Raw genomic sequence first — 17,214 nt, 5'->3', positions numbered from 1 at the left:
TAAAAGCCTCAAATTTCATTTTTCATTCACTTTGCTGGTACAACTTTTAATGGGCTTCAGGGAACAGATTTGCGGTACCTGAGTGTGAACTAAAGATTTTTCCTGACAAAATGTACTTAAGTGCATTCCTAAACCAAGGGTAAAAAAAGCCATGAATTAATGGATTGCAGGTAGAATTGAAATACCCAAGCCACACTAAAAGATCTAGCACTACCATAGGAGTAGAATAGCCTAAATACGGGTCAACCAAAACAGCAATGAAACATGGTAACCAGCAAGCTAGAAACACCCCCATTACAATGCCCAGAGTCTTGGCTGCCTTCCTGTCTTTTTTCTTAGAGATATTTTTTCCACTATCTTCTTTTGTATTTTTAGGCATGTTGCTAATTACTCTAGCATGTCGTTTGGAAACTATAAAGATTTTCCCATAGATACCAATCATAATGGAGCCAGGAGTAAAGAAACAGGTAGTAAACAGTATAGTTCCCCAGAACTTGTTGAAAGTGAGAGCACAGAATTTGAAGCAAGCAACAAGAATCTCATAGGTCTCCATGCCTGATACGTTAGCTTCCGACAAGACCAAACCAAATGAGAAGATGGCTGGTGCTGACCAGCAAAAAGCCAGCAGTCTCTTTATTGTGGATGTGGTCATCTTGGTGGTGTAGTGCAAAGGGTAGCAGACAGCATAAAACCGATCAATTGCAATAGAACAGAGATGGAAAATGGAAGTAAGACTCAGCATCATGTCAAAGCTTGCATGGAATTTACAAAAACCATCTCCAAAATACCAACAGCTCTCTACTGATCTGACCATGCTATAAGGCATAATGACAAATCCCAGCAGAAAGTCAGTAGTTGCCATGGAGAGGATCAGGAAGTTGGTAGGGGAATGAAGCTGTTTGAAATGAGATATGGAAATCATTATAACAAGGTTTCCAAAGATAGTGATAAACATGGCTCCTGTCATGAATGAGTACATTATGACTCGAGTAGAAAGTGGTCTGGAGGTAGGTGGGCAGGATTTATTCCCAAATTTTGGACAACTGGATAAGTCAGAAGGAATGTAAGTAATATCCATGACCTTTTATCCGTGCAGATCTTTAGAAGAAAACCTTTAGCCACATTTCTTCTTCTTCCAAAAAATTACGCAGGAATTTTCAGCCCCTAATAATAGCAAAATTTAATATTCCTTGTTAAAATAAGATTTTGGGAAACTCCTGAATAAGAAAATTATAGTAATTGACTCTATTTCCTGATTTCTCTTTAATAGCAAATACTAAAATATAAACTTGAACAGATTTTTCAATTATCCCCTTATTATATTCAGGATGAGTAGTAGTTCATGTTTATGATTACTTTATTTTTTTATATTTCTTGGTAAAAATATTTTCATCAATCTATTCCAGTGGCATTTAAGGCAGGACACAATGTTCCAAGATAAGAGACCAGAATAGGAAACAATATTTGTGAAAGAATTGGAGCATACATCAAATATGTATTAACTGAAAACACTGGATATATTTAATGTATAAAAGAGAAAAGAGAGAGACCATGATAGCAATCTTCAAGTATTTAAAGTCTCATGTGCAAGAGAGATGAAGCTACTTAGTCTTAGAGGTCAAAATGATAAGAAATGAACATTGCATAGAGAAAGATTTCTGCTCCATGTAAGGAAAATTTTTTTAACAATTATAGGTATCCAAAAATATGATCAACTGACTTGGGAAATTCATAGGATCATAGATTTAGAGCTAGAAAGGACCTTAGAGATCATTAAGTCTAATCACGCATTTTATAGATGAGGGGACTTAAGCTTAGAAAAGTGTCTTACCTAAGGTGACATAGATAATGTGTGGCAGAGCCAGAATTTGAACCCAGATCCATTTTTTTGTGGGAGGCAATCAGGATCAAGTGACCCAGAATCACATAGCTAGTAAGTGTCTGAGTTCTTTGAACTTAGGTTTTCATGATTCCAATTAACAGAATTTCTTCCTTCATTTCTCATGTCAAAAGATCAAAGGTCTTTTGGGACATTACACAGCAATACTAGTCTGTGATTTCCCATGTATACACCTTTCACCAAAATAGATTTAAACCTATTTAAGCCTAATATTTATAAAGAATGTTAACAAGTTCATGGATAACTTTGGAATGTTTATTTTCTCCAGACTGAGCAAGCTGATTCTCAGAAACAAACTTATAATCTATTCATTGTTCACTTCATACCTGAAGCCTTTCCAGTTTGGTAGAATTTTCTTAAATCTGTATTTCATCAGAATGGCATTCACAAATTCAGGATCACTTTATTTGCCACGATAGATAATAACATTAGGATTTTAAAGCAATTTAAAATTTCCATCTACAAAGTCATGATACAAAAATGTTTTATGTTTGTAATCCATTTCTTCTCCAAAATTAGTGCTCATTTTAATAGAATAGAAAGTTATATGCTTTAAAAACATCAACAACATTATTATTATTAACTCTTCAAACTAACCTTGCAAATATCAAAATCCCCAATTGCCAATGTCATTTCCTAAAAAATTTCATAACTTTGGTTTTCCTAAGGAATAAAGGGAATATTTAACAAGCAAACCAAGAAAGAAAAGTTCATGTGAAATACACAGATTCTGGTTTTTATCTGGGCAGAACTTTTATTTCTCAGTTCAACTACACTTATTATCATGAAAAAAGCCTTGTCCTATTCAAAACATCAACAAAAACAACTTTGAAACTATTTTATTAAAATATAATATACTAAAAGACAAAATAATTGAAAGGAAATATTCATTTCACAAATCCAATTAGTAAACATAGAGGCTTTATAACATATATCTTGTGAAATATTGTGAAAAAATATATATATACCTGGTATTCTAGTGATGCATTTATTCCAAACAATTCACAGATCAAAGGAGAAGATTTCTAATAGCGCATTCCAACTTATGATGGTTAGAAAAGTAATTTTGAGTGCAGTGCACTTTCTTGTGGAAAGAAGCTGGGACTATGAAAAACATTTAAAGCAACATTAAGTACATGAATTCCCACAAAAAGGAAACTTTGCCATATAAATAAGGAAAACAATAAAAATGGAAAAACACAATTATCATTTTTCTATTTTTTTCTTTGCTATATATTGACAATATATACAACTACATTTTTTGAAGCCTAAAAGGAGGAAGATAAATAATAGTAATTATGAAAATCTAAAGAGGGATGGTATTCAGAGGACACAAATTGAAAGAAATTTGTTTTTTTCATGGAATAATAGTAATAATAACAACTAGCACTTATATAATAACTAAAGGCTTTCAAAATATTTTACAACATTGTTCCTTACAACATTGTGACATAAATACTATTACTATTTTACAAAAGAGGAAACTGAGGTTGAAGGAGATTAAGTGATTGCACTGGATCATACAGTATCTTAAATAGAATTTTAACTTTCTTCTTAATTCTAAGCCCAGAACTCTATTCTTTATACTACCTAGATCCATAGATGATAGTTGTTGATGATAAGTAAGTAGATAGATAAATAGTTTAGTGATCATATGGAAAAAATTCCTGACGAATATTTCTTTGGCTTGAATAAAAAGGGTGGGTAAGGTAAAGAACATCCTCAAAAGAAATATTATATGAATCTGAGGAATAAACATTATCAAATACATTTGATTTGAAGAAGAGTAAGAGTTTTTCAAAGTGATTAAAAAAAGAAAAAGAAAAACAACCAAATGAGTTTTAGGAAACTTGACTCTAGCCCATCAAAAGAAAATGTAATGAGACCCAGTTATAGAGAGTCATAATAGTCTCAACAATAATATTCCAGTCATTTAGCAAAGCATTTCATTGAAATTATCTCACTCAAATCGTACAACAATCCTATGGAGTCTATATTATTATCCCCATTTGGATGGGGAAACTGAGACTCAGAGAACTCAAGGGAGTTAGAGAAGAGACCTAGAACAGAGTTCTAGATGTCCAATATTTTTTCCTTGTGCACCAAGATTCCTTTAAAGGTGAAACTAAAATTAACTGATTTGCATCAAGAAAACTTACAATTTAAACTACTTGGTTGATAGATAGAAATTGGAAAAGCAGCAATGACAATGATCAATTGATCTGACAGCTTCTCAGATTCAAAAGAATACATGGTGGTTGTGCAGTAGAAGAAATACTCCTTGTAGAAACACCATTTTAGAGCTTGAAAGGATTTTTGAGGTTCTCTTCTCCAGGATCGAATAATCAAATAAAATTAAATTTAATAAGGAATTGGATTTAAATTACATGTATATGCTCTCAATTTTCAAAACAACTTTAATATTCCAAACTGGGGGTGTTGTGTCTCAACCCAGTCACTCTGAAAAAGATCTGAAATTTTTTTTAAATCTTTTTTTGTGTCATGAATCTCCTTGGCCATCTAAAAAAGTATATAGAATTTTTCTCAGAATAATGTAAAACAGAATATATTGGATTACAAAGGAAACCAAAAGTGGATATAAAGATGCATTCTTCCCATCTAATTTAAGGATCCTCAGAAATCTGTTCATGAATCCCAAATTAGTGTGAATTTCTTATTTAATAGATATTAACAACATTATCTATAATCTATAGAATTCTTTAAGATTTGATAGTTTTATTTTTCATAGAATTTTGTTTTTCCAAATACATACAAATATGGTTCTCAACAATGCAAAACCTTAATTTTCTCCCTCTCTTCACCCCTCCTCCCTTCCCAAACACATTCTTCCCAAGCAATTTGATATAGGTTATTAATACCTTAAGATTTGAAAAGTACTTTTCATGCATTTATTAAATAGGTTAAGTCCAAGAAAGGTTAAATTATTTCATAGAATATAAGATTAGTAGATTATAAACTCCTTGAGAACTGGGATTTTCTTTTTTTGTCTTTGTGTCCCTACTGCCTAGCACAGTAGTGGCAAATAGTAGGCATAAAATATACGCTTGTTGATTGATTAATTGACTTCTCAGTTTCATACAGAACTATGTCTTTAATTCAAGCCTCCAGACTTACATCTTAAGGCTCTTCCCAATATGCTCTACAAGACCAAATAGTGGGATATTTATGTCTCTGACAAATAATGAATTAAAAACAAGACTCTTCTCAGATGGTATAGTCTTAAGAGGAATGGATTTGGAGTAAGAATAACTTGAGTTTCCAGATATTTATTATTTACAATCTCTGTGATCTTAGACAAATTTCATTGGTTTTCTCTGCTTCTATTTCTCATCTATAAAATGAGGGTGTTGCAATAAAATGATAAATTTCAAGTCCTTTACAATTCTAAATCTCTGATATGACTACATATCAAACCACCAACACCAAAATAGAACTTTTGAATAATTTAAACATTTGAATGATACAAACGTGTAATAATTGAATGACTTAATAACATTGAATCATTCAGTTTTTATCATACCTATTTTAATATATTACAGTATATGAGCATTTTGTCTTTTCTCAGTGAATTTAAAATGAAAAGTAAATAAGAATTTATATTGTCTGCCTTTTAACTATTAAAAACTTTTTTTTGTTTTTTTTTTCAAATTTTTATTTTAGTTTGAGTAGTTTAGTCATAGAATTATAGATTTGTCTGGAAAGAACTTTAAAGGACATCAAACCCCTTCATTTTACTGAAAAAGAAATTGAGGCCCTGAGAAACTAACTGATTCAGTTTCTCATGTAGAGGTCATATAAAAATAATAATTAGCATAACTGAGATTTGAACCCAAATCCTCTGAGTTTAAATCTTTATATCATACCGTGCTATTTGCTTCTCAGCTTATTTTGCAAACCTCATTCTAACAATGTTAAGTTTGTTTTCACTATTTTTTTAGTATTTTTGAAAAAGAAAAACATGTAGGAAAGATGACTACATTTTCACCTGTATTTAGTGAGTTCAGCACTTTCCTTGTCTTGAGAAGTCAGTCTTGATTCTGTGAATATCTTTGATTTATTTTTTGTTTATGGGATTTGAAGAGTAGACTTCTGGTAAGTTTGATTAAGGAATGAGCTACAGGCTAAAATTGCAGACTTTTTATGGTTTTTGTATCAACACTCAGGAGAGCTGGTTTTCCTCAAGGAAAACAGAACCCAAATGCTAGAAGCATTGAAAGACAAATTAAGTGCAGAAAACTAAGGGAATTGCTCTTTTTAATTCCATGTCCCCAAAGAAGTAGTGAAAAATCCTCTTTATCTGTTTGAGATTCCCCAAAGACTATTCTTTCTTCTCTCTGAAGAAGTCAGAGTTTATGTATAATTTTATAATCCCTAGGATATTATGCCATGATTGTATCAACATATAACTCAATGTTTCTAAATATTCAGATATTTTTTGTCTTGTAAATGTCAACTGAACCTTGTTTAATGTGTAGCTAGCAGTTTTTTTCTAGGTTATATTTCATTATTTTGGTGTTTTACTAAAAGTCTCATTCTTTGATTATGAATGTTTGCAAAGGAAAATTGTTTAAATTTCATATATCTTACTATCAAATTAGAAAATCAAGTTTATTAAATAAAAAAAAAAAAATTGGCCTAGGAGTTAAGAGATCTGGGTACTAATACTAGTTCTGCCACTGCTCTCTCCCTGCCCCTGGGGCTATCTTCAGGCAAGATATGAAAATTGAGAAAAGCCAATTTTTGCTAATGGTGTTTATAAGATATCTCATTTTGTGGATCCTACAATGCAATTTGTCTATGAAAGGGCTGAGAATTTGGTGAAACTTCTCTGTTACAATTTCATATAATCCAGTTTTGGGAGGCTGGTATTCCTATGTTAATTTCCCTGTGTATTAATATTTGATGTTTTTTTGTTTTGTTCCTGAAAATAACTTACTAATAGATCCATGCTGCTGAGCTAACTACCTAAGTTCTTACATATATACACATAGGGAGAGACAGAGGGAGAAACAGAGAGATGTGTATCTGTATATGTACATATATGCATGTAAAAACATATGCCTGGGGCAGTGAATAGAGTACCAGCCCTGAAGTCAGGAGGACCTGAGTTCAAATATGACACTTCCTAGCTGTGTGACCCTGGGCAAGTTGATTAATCCCAATTGCCTTAGCAAAAACAAACAAACAAAAACTTGTGCCTGTTTGTGTGTATATACATATGTGTGTGCATATATAGGTACATATATATATATATATATATATATATATATGTGTGTGTGTGTGTGTGTGTGTGTGTATGTATAGAGATATATAAATATTTGTAGCAAAAATGCCTTCATAAAAGTTAATTGAGATTAAGTAGCTAAATGGAACTAAAGTGCTAATCACTAGTACCTAACAGTGGGTTAGAACATAAACAGAGAGGAGGGAACACAAATTAGAGAAAGGATATCTCATAAGTTCTCAATGTACCTCCCAGAACTCAGAAGAGGAGGTATAGCAGGTATAGGTCCATGATAATGGGCTGAAATATATATATGGATGGATAGATCGATAAATATATAGATTAGATGGATAATAGATAGATAGATGCATGGATAGGTGGATAGATGATATGGATACAGATATATAAACATAAACATAAATAGAGATAGAATTACCCCTGATCTTATTTGGAAAGTTTCTAATCATCCCCACTACAGATAATGCTTACTGATGGTTTTAGGTAGAGACTGCTTATCATTTTAAGGAACACTCCTTTTATTTCTCTGCTCTCTAGGGTCATAAATAGGAATGGGTGCTCTATTTTATTATGCTTTTTCAGCATCTATTGAGGTAATAGTATTATTGCTGTTTGGTTTTTTACTGATATGGTAAATTATGTTGATAGTTTTCCTAATATTGAACCAACCCTACATTCCTAGAATAAATCCTACCTGGTTATAGTGTATAGTCCTTGTAATACTGTAATTGTCTTGCTAGTATTTTGTTAAAAAATTTTGCAATAATATTCATTAGAAATTGGTCTGTGCTTTTCTTTCTCTGCTTTAGTTCTTCCTGATTGAGATGTCAGTGTCATTTTTGTGGTTTTTAAAAAAAAATTATTATAGCAACCCCTTCCCTAGATGGCAGGTAGAGCAATATGTTAAATATGTTAAAAGATATGTTAAATCCAATATATGTATATATATTTATACAGTTATCTTGCTGCACAAGAAAAATCAGATCTAGAAAGAAAAAAACCTGAGAGGGAAAACAAAATGCAAGTAAACAATAACAGAAGAAGTGAAAATGCTATGCTGTAGTCCATACTCTGTTCCCATAGTGCTTTCTCTGGGTGTAGCTAGTTCTCTTCATTAAAGAACAATTGGATCTGTCTGGTTTGAAATATCTCACTGTTGAAGAGAGCCATGTCCATCAGAAATGATCATTGTACAGTCTTCTTATTGCCGTGTATAATGATCTCCTGGTTCTGCTCATTTCACTTAGCATCAATTCATGCAGCTCTCTCCAATCCTCTCTGAAATCATCCTGCTAGTCCTTTCTTATGGAATAGTATTCCATAACATTCATATACCATAATTTATTCAGCTGTTCTCCAATTGATGGGCATCCATTCAGTTTCCAGTTTCTAGCCACTACAAAAAGGGCTACCACAAACATTTTGCAAATGTGGGTCCTTTTCTCTCCTTTAAAATATCTTTGGGATATAATCCCAGTAGTAACACTGCTGGGTCAAAAGGTAAAAGGTATGCACAGTTTGGTAATTTTTTGAGCATAGTTCCAAATTTCTCTCCAGAATGGTTGGATTTGTTCACATTTCCACCAACAATGCATCAGTGTCCCAATTTTCCCACATCCCCTCCTACATTCATCATTATCTTTTCCTGTCATCTTAGCCAATCTGACAGGTGTAGTAATATCTCAGTGTTATCTTAATTTGCATTTCTCTGATCAATAATGATTTGGAGCACCTTTTCATAGACTAGAAATAGTTTCAATTTCTTCATCTGAAAATTTTCTGTTCATATCCTTTGACCATTTATCAATTGGAGAATAGCTTGATTTCTTATAAATTTGAATCAATTCTCTATATATTTTAGAAATGAGGCCTTTCTCATAACCTTTGAATATAAAAATGTTTTCCCAGTTTATTGCCTCCCTTCTAATCCTGTCTGCATCCGTTTCTTTTGTATCAAAACTTTTTAACTTAATATAATCAAAATTATCTCTTTTGTGATCAATAATGATCTCTAGTTCTTTTTTGGTCACATATTCCTTCCTCCTCCACAGCCCTGAGATGTAATGTAGCCTATGTTCTTCTAATAATATCATACTTTAGCTCTAGACCATTAATCCATTTTGACCTTATCTTGGCATATGCTTTTGTTGCCATGCTACTTTCTAATTTTCCTAGCAGTTTTTATCAAATATTGAATTCTTATTCCAAAAGCTGGGGTCTTTGGGTTTGTCAAACACTAGATTGCTATAATTATTGACTATTTTGATTTGTGAACCTAACCACTGATGAACTAGTCTATTTCTTAGCCAGTACCAAATGGTTTTGATAACTGCTGCTTTATAATATAGTTTTAAATCTGGTATAGCTAGGCTACTTCATTTGATTTTTTTTTTCATTAATTCCCTTGAAATTCTTGACCTTTTGTTTTTCCAGATGAATTTTGTTGTTATTTTTTCTAAACCAGTAAAATAGTTTCTTGGGAGCTTCATTAGTATAGCATTAAATAAATAGATTAGGTAATATTGTCATCTTCATTATATTCACTCGACATTTCCAAGGACACTTGATATTTTTCCACTGTTTAGATCTGACTTTATTTGTGTGGACATATTTGCATAATAAAATAAGACTTTTTCTTTGCCTATTTTTTTTCCAAATAGTTTATTTAGTTTAGTTGGAATTAATTATTCTTTTAATATTTGGTAGAATTCACTTATAAACCAATTTGATCTTGGGGATTTTTTTTGAGAGTTTATTAATGGCTTTTTTGATTTCTTTTCCTAAGATGAGGTTACTTAGGTAATTTATATTTTTGTAAATGTTCAATTTTGCTCAGAACATCAGTTGAATTGACATATAATTGAGCAAAATGTTTCCTAATAATTGTTTTGTTGGTAATGATTTTACCCTTTTCGTTTTTGATATTGGATATTTGGTTTTCTTTCTTTTAAAAATCAAATTAATCAATCAATGACTTGTTTTTCTTACTGTTTTTTTTTTCCCCCATAAAGCCAGTTCCAAGATTAGCTTGTTTGGTATGGATTTTTGTTTGTTTTTATTGTCACTCATAATTCTCAAAGAAAAATCTTTGATTTTCAGGATTTCTAATTTGGTACTCAATTGGAGAAATTTAATTTGTCTTTTCTAGTTTAGTTGCTTGCCCAATTCATTGGTTTTCCTGTTACCATAATAATTCTCTATAGTCAGATTTTGCTGTGTTGGTGGTTTTCCCTCTTTTTCTTTGGCTTTTTCTCCTTTTCTTTTAAATTTGATTTCTGCCCTAGAGAATCAACTACAAAAACTATTAGAAGCAATCCACAACTTCAGTAAAGTTGCAGGATAGAAAATAAAGCCATAGATCATCAGCATTCTTATACGTCACTAACTAAATCCAACAGCAAGAGATACAAAGAAAAATTCCATTTAAAATAACTGTCGATAGTATAAAATTTGAAAATCTATCTGCCAAGGAAAAGTCAGGAACTATACAAGCAAAACTACAGAACATTTTCCACACAAATAACGTTAGATGTAAGCAATTGGAAAAATATCAAGTGCTTGTGGATAGGTCGAGGTTATATAATAAAGATGATGACTACCTAAACTAATCTATTTACTTAGTGCTATACCAATCAGACTCCCAAGAAACTATTTACTGACCTAGAAAAAATAACAAAATTCATCTGAATGGACAAAAAGTCAAGGATTTCAAAGGAATTAATAAAGAGAAAAGCAAATGAGGGTAACCTAGTTGTACTAGATCTAAAACTATATTATAAAGTAGCGGTCACCAAAACCATTTGGTATTGGTTAAGAAATAGACTAGTTGATCAGTGGAATTGGTTAGGTTAACAGAAAAAAATAGTCAATGACCATAGTAATCTAGTATCTGACAAATCTAAAGGCTCCAGCTTTTGGGATAAGAATTCACTATTTGACAAAAACTTCTGGGAAAATTGGAAACTAATATGGGAGAAACTAGGTATAGACCCACACCTAACACCATATACCAAGATAAGGTCAAAATGGGTTCATGATCTAAACATAAAGAATGATACTATAAACAAATTAGAAGAACATAAGATAGTTTACCTCTCAGATCTGTGGAGGAGGAAGGAATGTGTGACCAAAGAAGATAATTTTGATTATATTAAGTTCAAAAGTTTTGGTAGGAACAAAACAAATGCAGACAGGATTAGAAGAGAAGCAATAAACTGGGAAAACATTTTTATATTCAAAGGTTCTGATAAAGGCCTCATTTCTAAAATAGAGAATTGACTCAAATTTATAAGAAATCAAGCCATTCTCCAATTGGTAAATGGTCAAAGGATATGAAGAGAAAATTTTCAGATGAAGAAATTGAAACTATTTCTAGTCATATGAAAAGTGTTCCAAATCATTATTGATCAGAGAAATTAAAATTAAGACAACTCTGAGATATTACGACACACCTGTCAGATTGGCTAAGATGACAGGAAAAGATAATGACGAATGTTGGAAGGGATGTGAGAAAACTGGGACACTGATACATTGTTGGTAGAACTGTGAATAAATCCAACCATTCTGGAGAGCAGTTTGGAAGTATGCTCAAAAAATTATCAAACTGTACATACCCTTTGATCCAGTCATGTTTCTACTGGGGTTATATCCCAAAGATATTCATCCCTTAAAGGAGGGGAAAGGGACCCATATGTGCAAAAATGTTTGTGGCAGCCCTTTTTGTAGTGTCAAGAAACTGGAAAACTGAGTGGATGTCCATCAGTTGAAAATGGCTGAATAAATTATGGTATATGAATGCTATGGAATACTATTGTTCTGTAAGAAATGAGCAGCAGGATGATTTCAGAGAGAATTGGAGAGACTTACATTAACTGATGCTATGTGAAATGAGCAGAACCAGGAGATAATTATACACAGCAACAAGAATATAAAATGATCAATTCTGATGGACGTGGCTCTCTTCAACAATGAGATGATTTAAACCAATTCTACTTGTTCAGTAATGAAGTAAACCATCTACACCCAGAGAGAGAACCATGGAAACAGAGTGTGGACCACAACATAGCATTATCACTCTCTCTGTTGCTATTCGTGTTTGCATTTTGTTTTCTTTCTCAGTTTTTCTTTTTCTTCCTTCTTGATCTGGTTTTTCTTGGGCAGTAAGATAACTGTATAAATATGTATACATATATTGGATTTAACATGTATTTCAACATATTTAACATGTATTGGACTACCTGCCAGCTAGGGCAGGGGATAAGGGGAAGGAAGGGTAAATTTGGAACAAAAGGTTTTGCAAGGTCAATGTTGGAAAAGTTACCCATGCATATGCTTTGTAAATAAAAAACTTTAATATAATTAATTAATTAATTAATTAATTTGTGTTCTGCTCCTAGAATGTCAAGAGTACTATTTCACGTTTCTTGTACCAATCACTGTGGATCCTGGCTATTTATTTAGTGCTGCACTAATGTTGCCCTATTACCCATGTAAGACATTCTGGTTTGCTGTTGCACAGAGGAGGTGGGGAGGGAATAGCTGGTGCTTTAGAGGCTATAATGAACTGGCAATTTACTTAGTGCTTAGTTGGGGTCTTTGTGGTGGTGACTGATATGTGCCAAAGTCCAGTGAGACATTTCTGGATTTCCCCAGGTCTACACCAAAGCATGTGGTAGTTCCTAGAGCAGCAATCTGCTGACTCCTTTGGCTATGTGAAGACTCATGGGGGATTGTGGTGTGAGTGTTCACCTATTCCATCACTGAGGTTCAGGATGTCCTATGGTTTGCTGAGGTGGGGCTTGCTGCTGACTTGCTGGGAAGCTTCTTGTCCTGTACTGCACCCTCTTCCCTTATTAGAGTAAGTGAGATCCCTCCTGGCAATTTTCCCAAATTATTATACTCCATCCACTGCTCCAGAACCTATCTTGTGGCATTATTTTATGGTTATCGCAGATAAATGTTGCAATTCATTGCTACTCTGACATCTTGGCTCCTGAAAGTTAAAGTTAAATTATTTTCTTCAGAAATTTTCCATTTGACCTATTTTTCTTGTTGAGTTCTTTTCTTCACTGAATTTTTGTGCCTTATTTATTACTAAGCCAATTGTGTTTCTAAAGTGTAATTTTCTTCAGTATTTTTTCTTATTAAGCTCTTAATATTCTTTCCTTAATTTTTTTTTGAAACATTTTTTTTCTCAATTTTTTATCTACTACTCTCATGTCCTTAACTCTTAAAGGAATTCTTGGTTCTAATTAACATTTTTCTTTGAGTCTTTGAAGGTTCCCTCCCCATTATTGTTTTTTGAGTTTATGTCATGATCTTTGCCACCATAGTAGCTTTTTATAGTCAAATTAATTTTATGTTGTTTGCTTTTTTTTCCAATCTATTTCTTGACTTTGAACTTTACATTAAAGTTGAGCTCTGCTCACCTGGGTGTGAAGAAATCATATCCGAAGCTTCAGTCTTTTTTTGTGCTGCTGTTTTCAGAGATAATTCTGAGAAGTGGGTCAGTCTGCAAGTTTTTGTTGCTACAAGGTAGTATGATCCTGGGGTTTTTAGAGAGAAGATGGTGTCCCTAGCAGAAAAAGGAGAAACTAGGAATAGGGGAGTTTTTGAAGGGAGAGATGAAAGATGGAAAGAAAATGCTAATGTTGAGATACCTGAAGGAAATCTCATTTGAGTTATCTAATGGGTAGTTGGTGATTTGAGATTAGATTTCAGAAGAGAAACTAAAGTGGGATATATACATTTCCATTCTTAATTTACACAAAAGCTTATATTCCATTTGTATCCTTTGCTTTTGTCCTAATTATTAATTACTTTTATTTGTTATCATCTACAAAGTATGCATATGGGTTTTCTGTCTTTTTATCTTTTATAATTTCTCTGTTCTATAAAGAAACTCTGTGGTTCTGAGAATAGATATACAGATAAACAGATATAGATATATGTATCTCTATAGATAGAAAGATAGATATAGATATAGACAGATATATGTATGTATGTATGTATGTATGTATGTATGTATTATGTAATAGACATATTATGCTGAGGGCTAGGCCCTCCTTAGAAACACTGACTATTTAGGCTTTGCAGGGTACATACAGTACTGCTTAAGAACTGGGGTGGAAGTATCAGTTGGCTGCGTTTAAGTTGTTAGTGTTAGGATTATATTTTCCTCCATTTATTTCTTTTCTTTTTTCTTGCATTTCCTTTTATTTTATTGATATTTTTATCCCCTTTAATTTCAACACTTTTCCCTCTGAGAATAAGTTTGCTTATTATACTATTTCTTTACTACATCACCTTTTTTTTCTCCCTTGTTTAGCCAGATTCTAAAATATAAATAAAAAAAAATAAAAATCTGTCTATATTCATTACCTTCATTTTTGTACCTCACATTCACTCCTCAATCCCTTGCAATCACATCTCCAATTTCACCAATCAACTGATTGTAGGCTTATTTACCTAAAAAGTAAAGGAAATTGAACTGAAATTCTAGAATAAGAGGGAAAGTTAGAAAGAGAAGAAAAAAAAAAATACTGTTTATCACTTGAAAGACATCCAAGAGGAAAACTTATAGGAATGTCATAGTCAAATTTCGAAACTCCCATGTTAAGGGAGAAAATGAAATATATTAGGAAATTATAAAATTTTATTTAATTTTTAATTCATGGAATAAAATAAGTATAGTATAGTAAAAATGATGATTATATATGAAACTGAAAATCTATTATTCCTTTTAAATTTATGATCAATTTAAATTTCCTTCCTTCCTTCCTTCCTTCCTCCCTTTCTTCCTTTCTTCTTTCCTCCCTTCTTCCCTTCCTCCTTCCCTCCCTCTTTCCCTCTCTCTCTTTCTTTTTTTTCTTTCTTTCTCATAAATTTCTTTTTTTCCTTCACTCCTCTTAATTATCAGTAATAGCAAACTAGTCAGCCAGACTTAATCAATTTTAAGAAAAGTTTTCATGTACCTAGTACAGAAAGAAAAATTGGTACAAAAACATCCTTCTACAATTTTATAATCCATTTACTCACAACTGCATATACAAACCGGGAAAAACATATACAAATTTAGAGCACATGTGTCAAAAAAAAAAGTAAAATAATTCTAGATAATCTCTAAAATCCTCAAGACGTTTCTCTAAGTATATTATAGCTTTTCTTCTGGATTGATTGTAGAATTTGGAATCTTCTCTCATCTTATTCAGTCTGTCCTTTGCTCCCAATTTAGTCCTTGACAAGCCATTGATGTCCAAGGAATGCTTATGGCTGATTAAAAAGTCCAATTGTAAGGACCTCCTGAAATTTGCAAGGTTCTTGTCTGATTGGATGGGAAAGGCCTAGGAATTCTCTTTCTCTTGAGGCATTTCTCTCTTAATGAATTTAGATATTATATTCTCTCTTCTCCACTAATAAGTAATCTGATTTTGTTGGTTCATACTGGTTTGAATAATTGATTTTTTTTAGGCTACTGATAAACTATGTTCAATTTTTCTAAGACAATCTGAACACACTTCTTATGTAACACTTGACTGATTCAAAAAAGAATTCTTACCATCTAATTAAAATAATAGAGCTTAGTATCTTGACATTTATTTTATTTTATATTTTAATAGTTTTTATTTACCATATATATCTATGGGTAATTTTACAACATTTACAATTGCCAAACCTTTTGTTCCAATTTTTCTCCTCCTCCCCCACCATGGCAAATTGACCAATACATGTTAAATATGTTAGAGTATAAATTAAATACAATATATGTATACATTGACATTTATTTTAAATGGGGTTGGTTTATTTTATTGATTTATACACTGTGAAGTATGTATTTATCCACACTTATATGTCCTTAAGAAATTAGGAATATGGTATATTCAGAGAAGTGTGGAAAGGAATATATGAACTAATTCATAGAAAAATGAGTAGGAAAACAATTTATATGATAAAAATAATAATAATGTAAAGAGACATGGCTATTAAAAATCTAAGAATTTTTACCAAAGAAGCAACCAGTGATGACTTCAAAAGATTGATCACTCAAAATATTATCATTAAATATGACACCTTTGGGAATATAGAATGAAATTATACATTCTCAGACATTGCAACTGTATTAATTTGTTTTGCTTTGTTATGCATATTTCTTTTGAAAGAGGGTTTTTACTTTAAGAAATAATTATTGAATAGTGATAGACAAAAAGATGCAAATTGAATATGAACATTTAAAAAGTACAGTAAGGGGACAAAAATACAGTGGTTTCATTAATACCATGTTAAACTTTAAATATACATATATTACATCCAAATATATATATATATATACACATATGTATATATGAGTATATATATGTCATTTTAAAAACTGTGAAGAGAAATGTTCTTTGTATCTGGGATTATCTGTATTTGTTGATCACTAAGTTCACAATTAAAAGGAAAAGCACAATTGTTTATGCTTTAAAAACTCTTTATGCTTTTTTTTTTCTTTTTTCTTTTTTTGAGGCTGGGATTAAGTGACTTGCTCAGAATCACACAGTTAGGAAGTGTTAAGTGTCTGTGACCAGATTTGAATTCAGGTTCTCCTGAATTCAAGGCTGGTGCTCTATCCACTGTGCCATCTAGCTGCCCCAATTCTTTATGCTTTTAAAAAAAACCTCAAAATTATAAAACATAAATATTTTAAAATATAACTATATAAATGAAATACATATATACATATAATTATGTGTGCATAAATGTTATGGGTCAGAACTCTGAACTTGAAACAAGGATTTTTACAAGGTTCTAAGTCAGTGGAATTGATAAAGACAATAGTTATTTAGTTTAGCATGGTGCTTAATAGGTCTCTAGTTCAGTACATGTACTTAGTACTTAATTTAGTTCTATAATATTCACACCTAGGATGATGTAATTATAAGAGAGCATAAAAGCTGGGAGCCTCAGTCAGAGTGTGAGCCAGAGAAGACAAGTGGACAGGAGGCAGGAGTTCAAGCTTTGGGATTCAGAGACAGATTCATTCACTCCATCTCACACCACCTTGGTGGCAGGC

The 17,214-nt window shown here is 32.0% G+C and overlaps 1 protein-coding gene across 1 annotated transcript; it reads right to left on the bottom strand.

Annotated features, from left to right (window-relative positions):
• Positions 1–46: 46 nt before the first annotated feature.
• LOC141541152 (trace amine-associated receptor 3) lies at positions 47–1,078 on the bottom strand. The gene has a single exon (XM_074265300.1). The coding sequence runs from the start codon at positions 1,076–1,078 to the stop codon at positions 47–49; it is 1,032 nt and encodes a 343-aa protein (XP_074121401.1).
• Positions 1,079–17,214: the final 16,136 nt, after the last annotated feature.

This window comes from Sminthopsis crassicaudata, chromosome 4 (assembly GCF_048593235.1).
Source record: "Sminthopsis crassicaudata isolate SCR6 chromosome 4, ASM4859323v1, whole genome shotgun sequence".
In the NCBI taxonomy this organism is placed as follows: Eukaryota; Metazoa; Chordata; class Mammalia; order Dasyuromorphia; family Dasyuridae; genus Sminthopsis; species Sminthopsis crassicaudata.
The sequence above is the reverse complement of the archived record's forward strand: the minus strand, read 5'-3'. Positions and strand labels throughout refer to the sequence as shown.

What these genes read in the sequence shown, in the direction of transcription:
- LOC141541152 (XM_074265300.1), bottom strand. Translation starts at nt 1,078, where the DNA reads ATGGATATTACTTACATTCCTTCTGACTTATCCAGTTGTCCAAAATTT.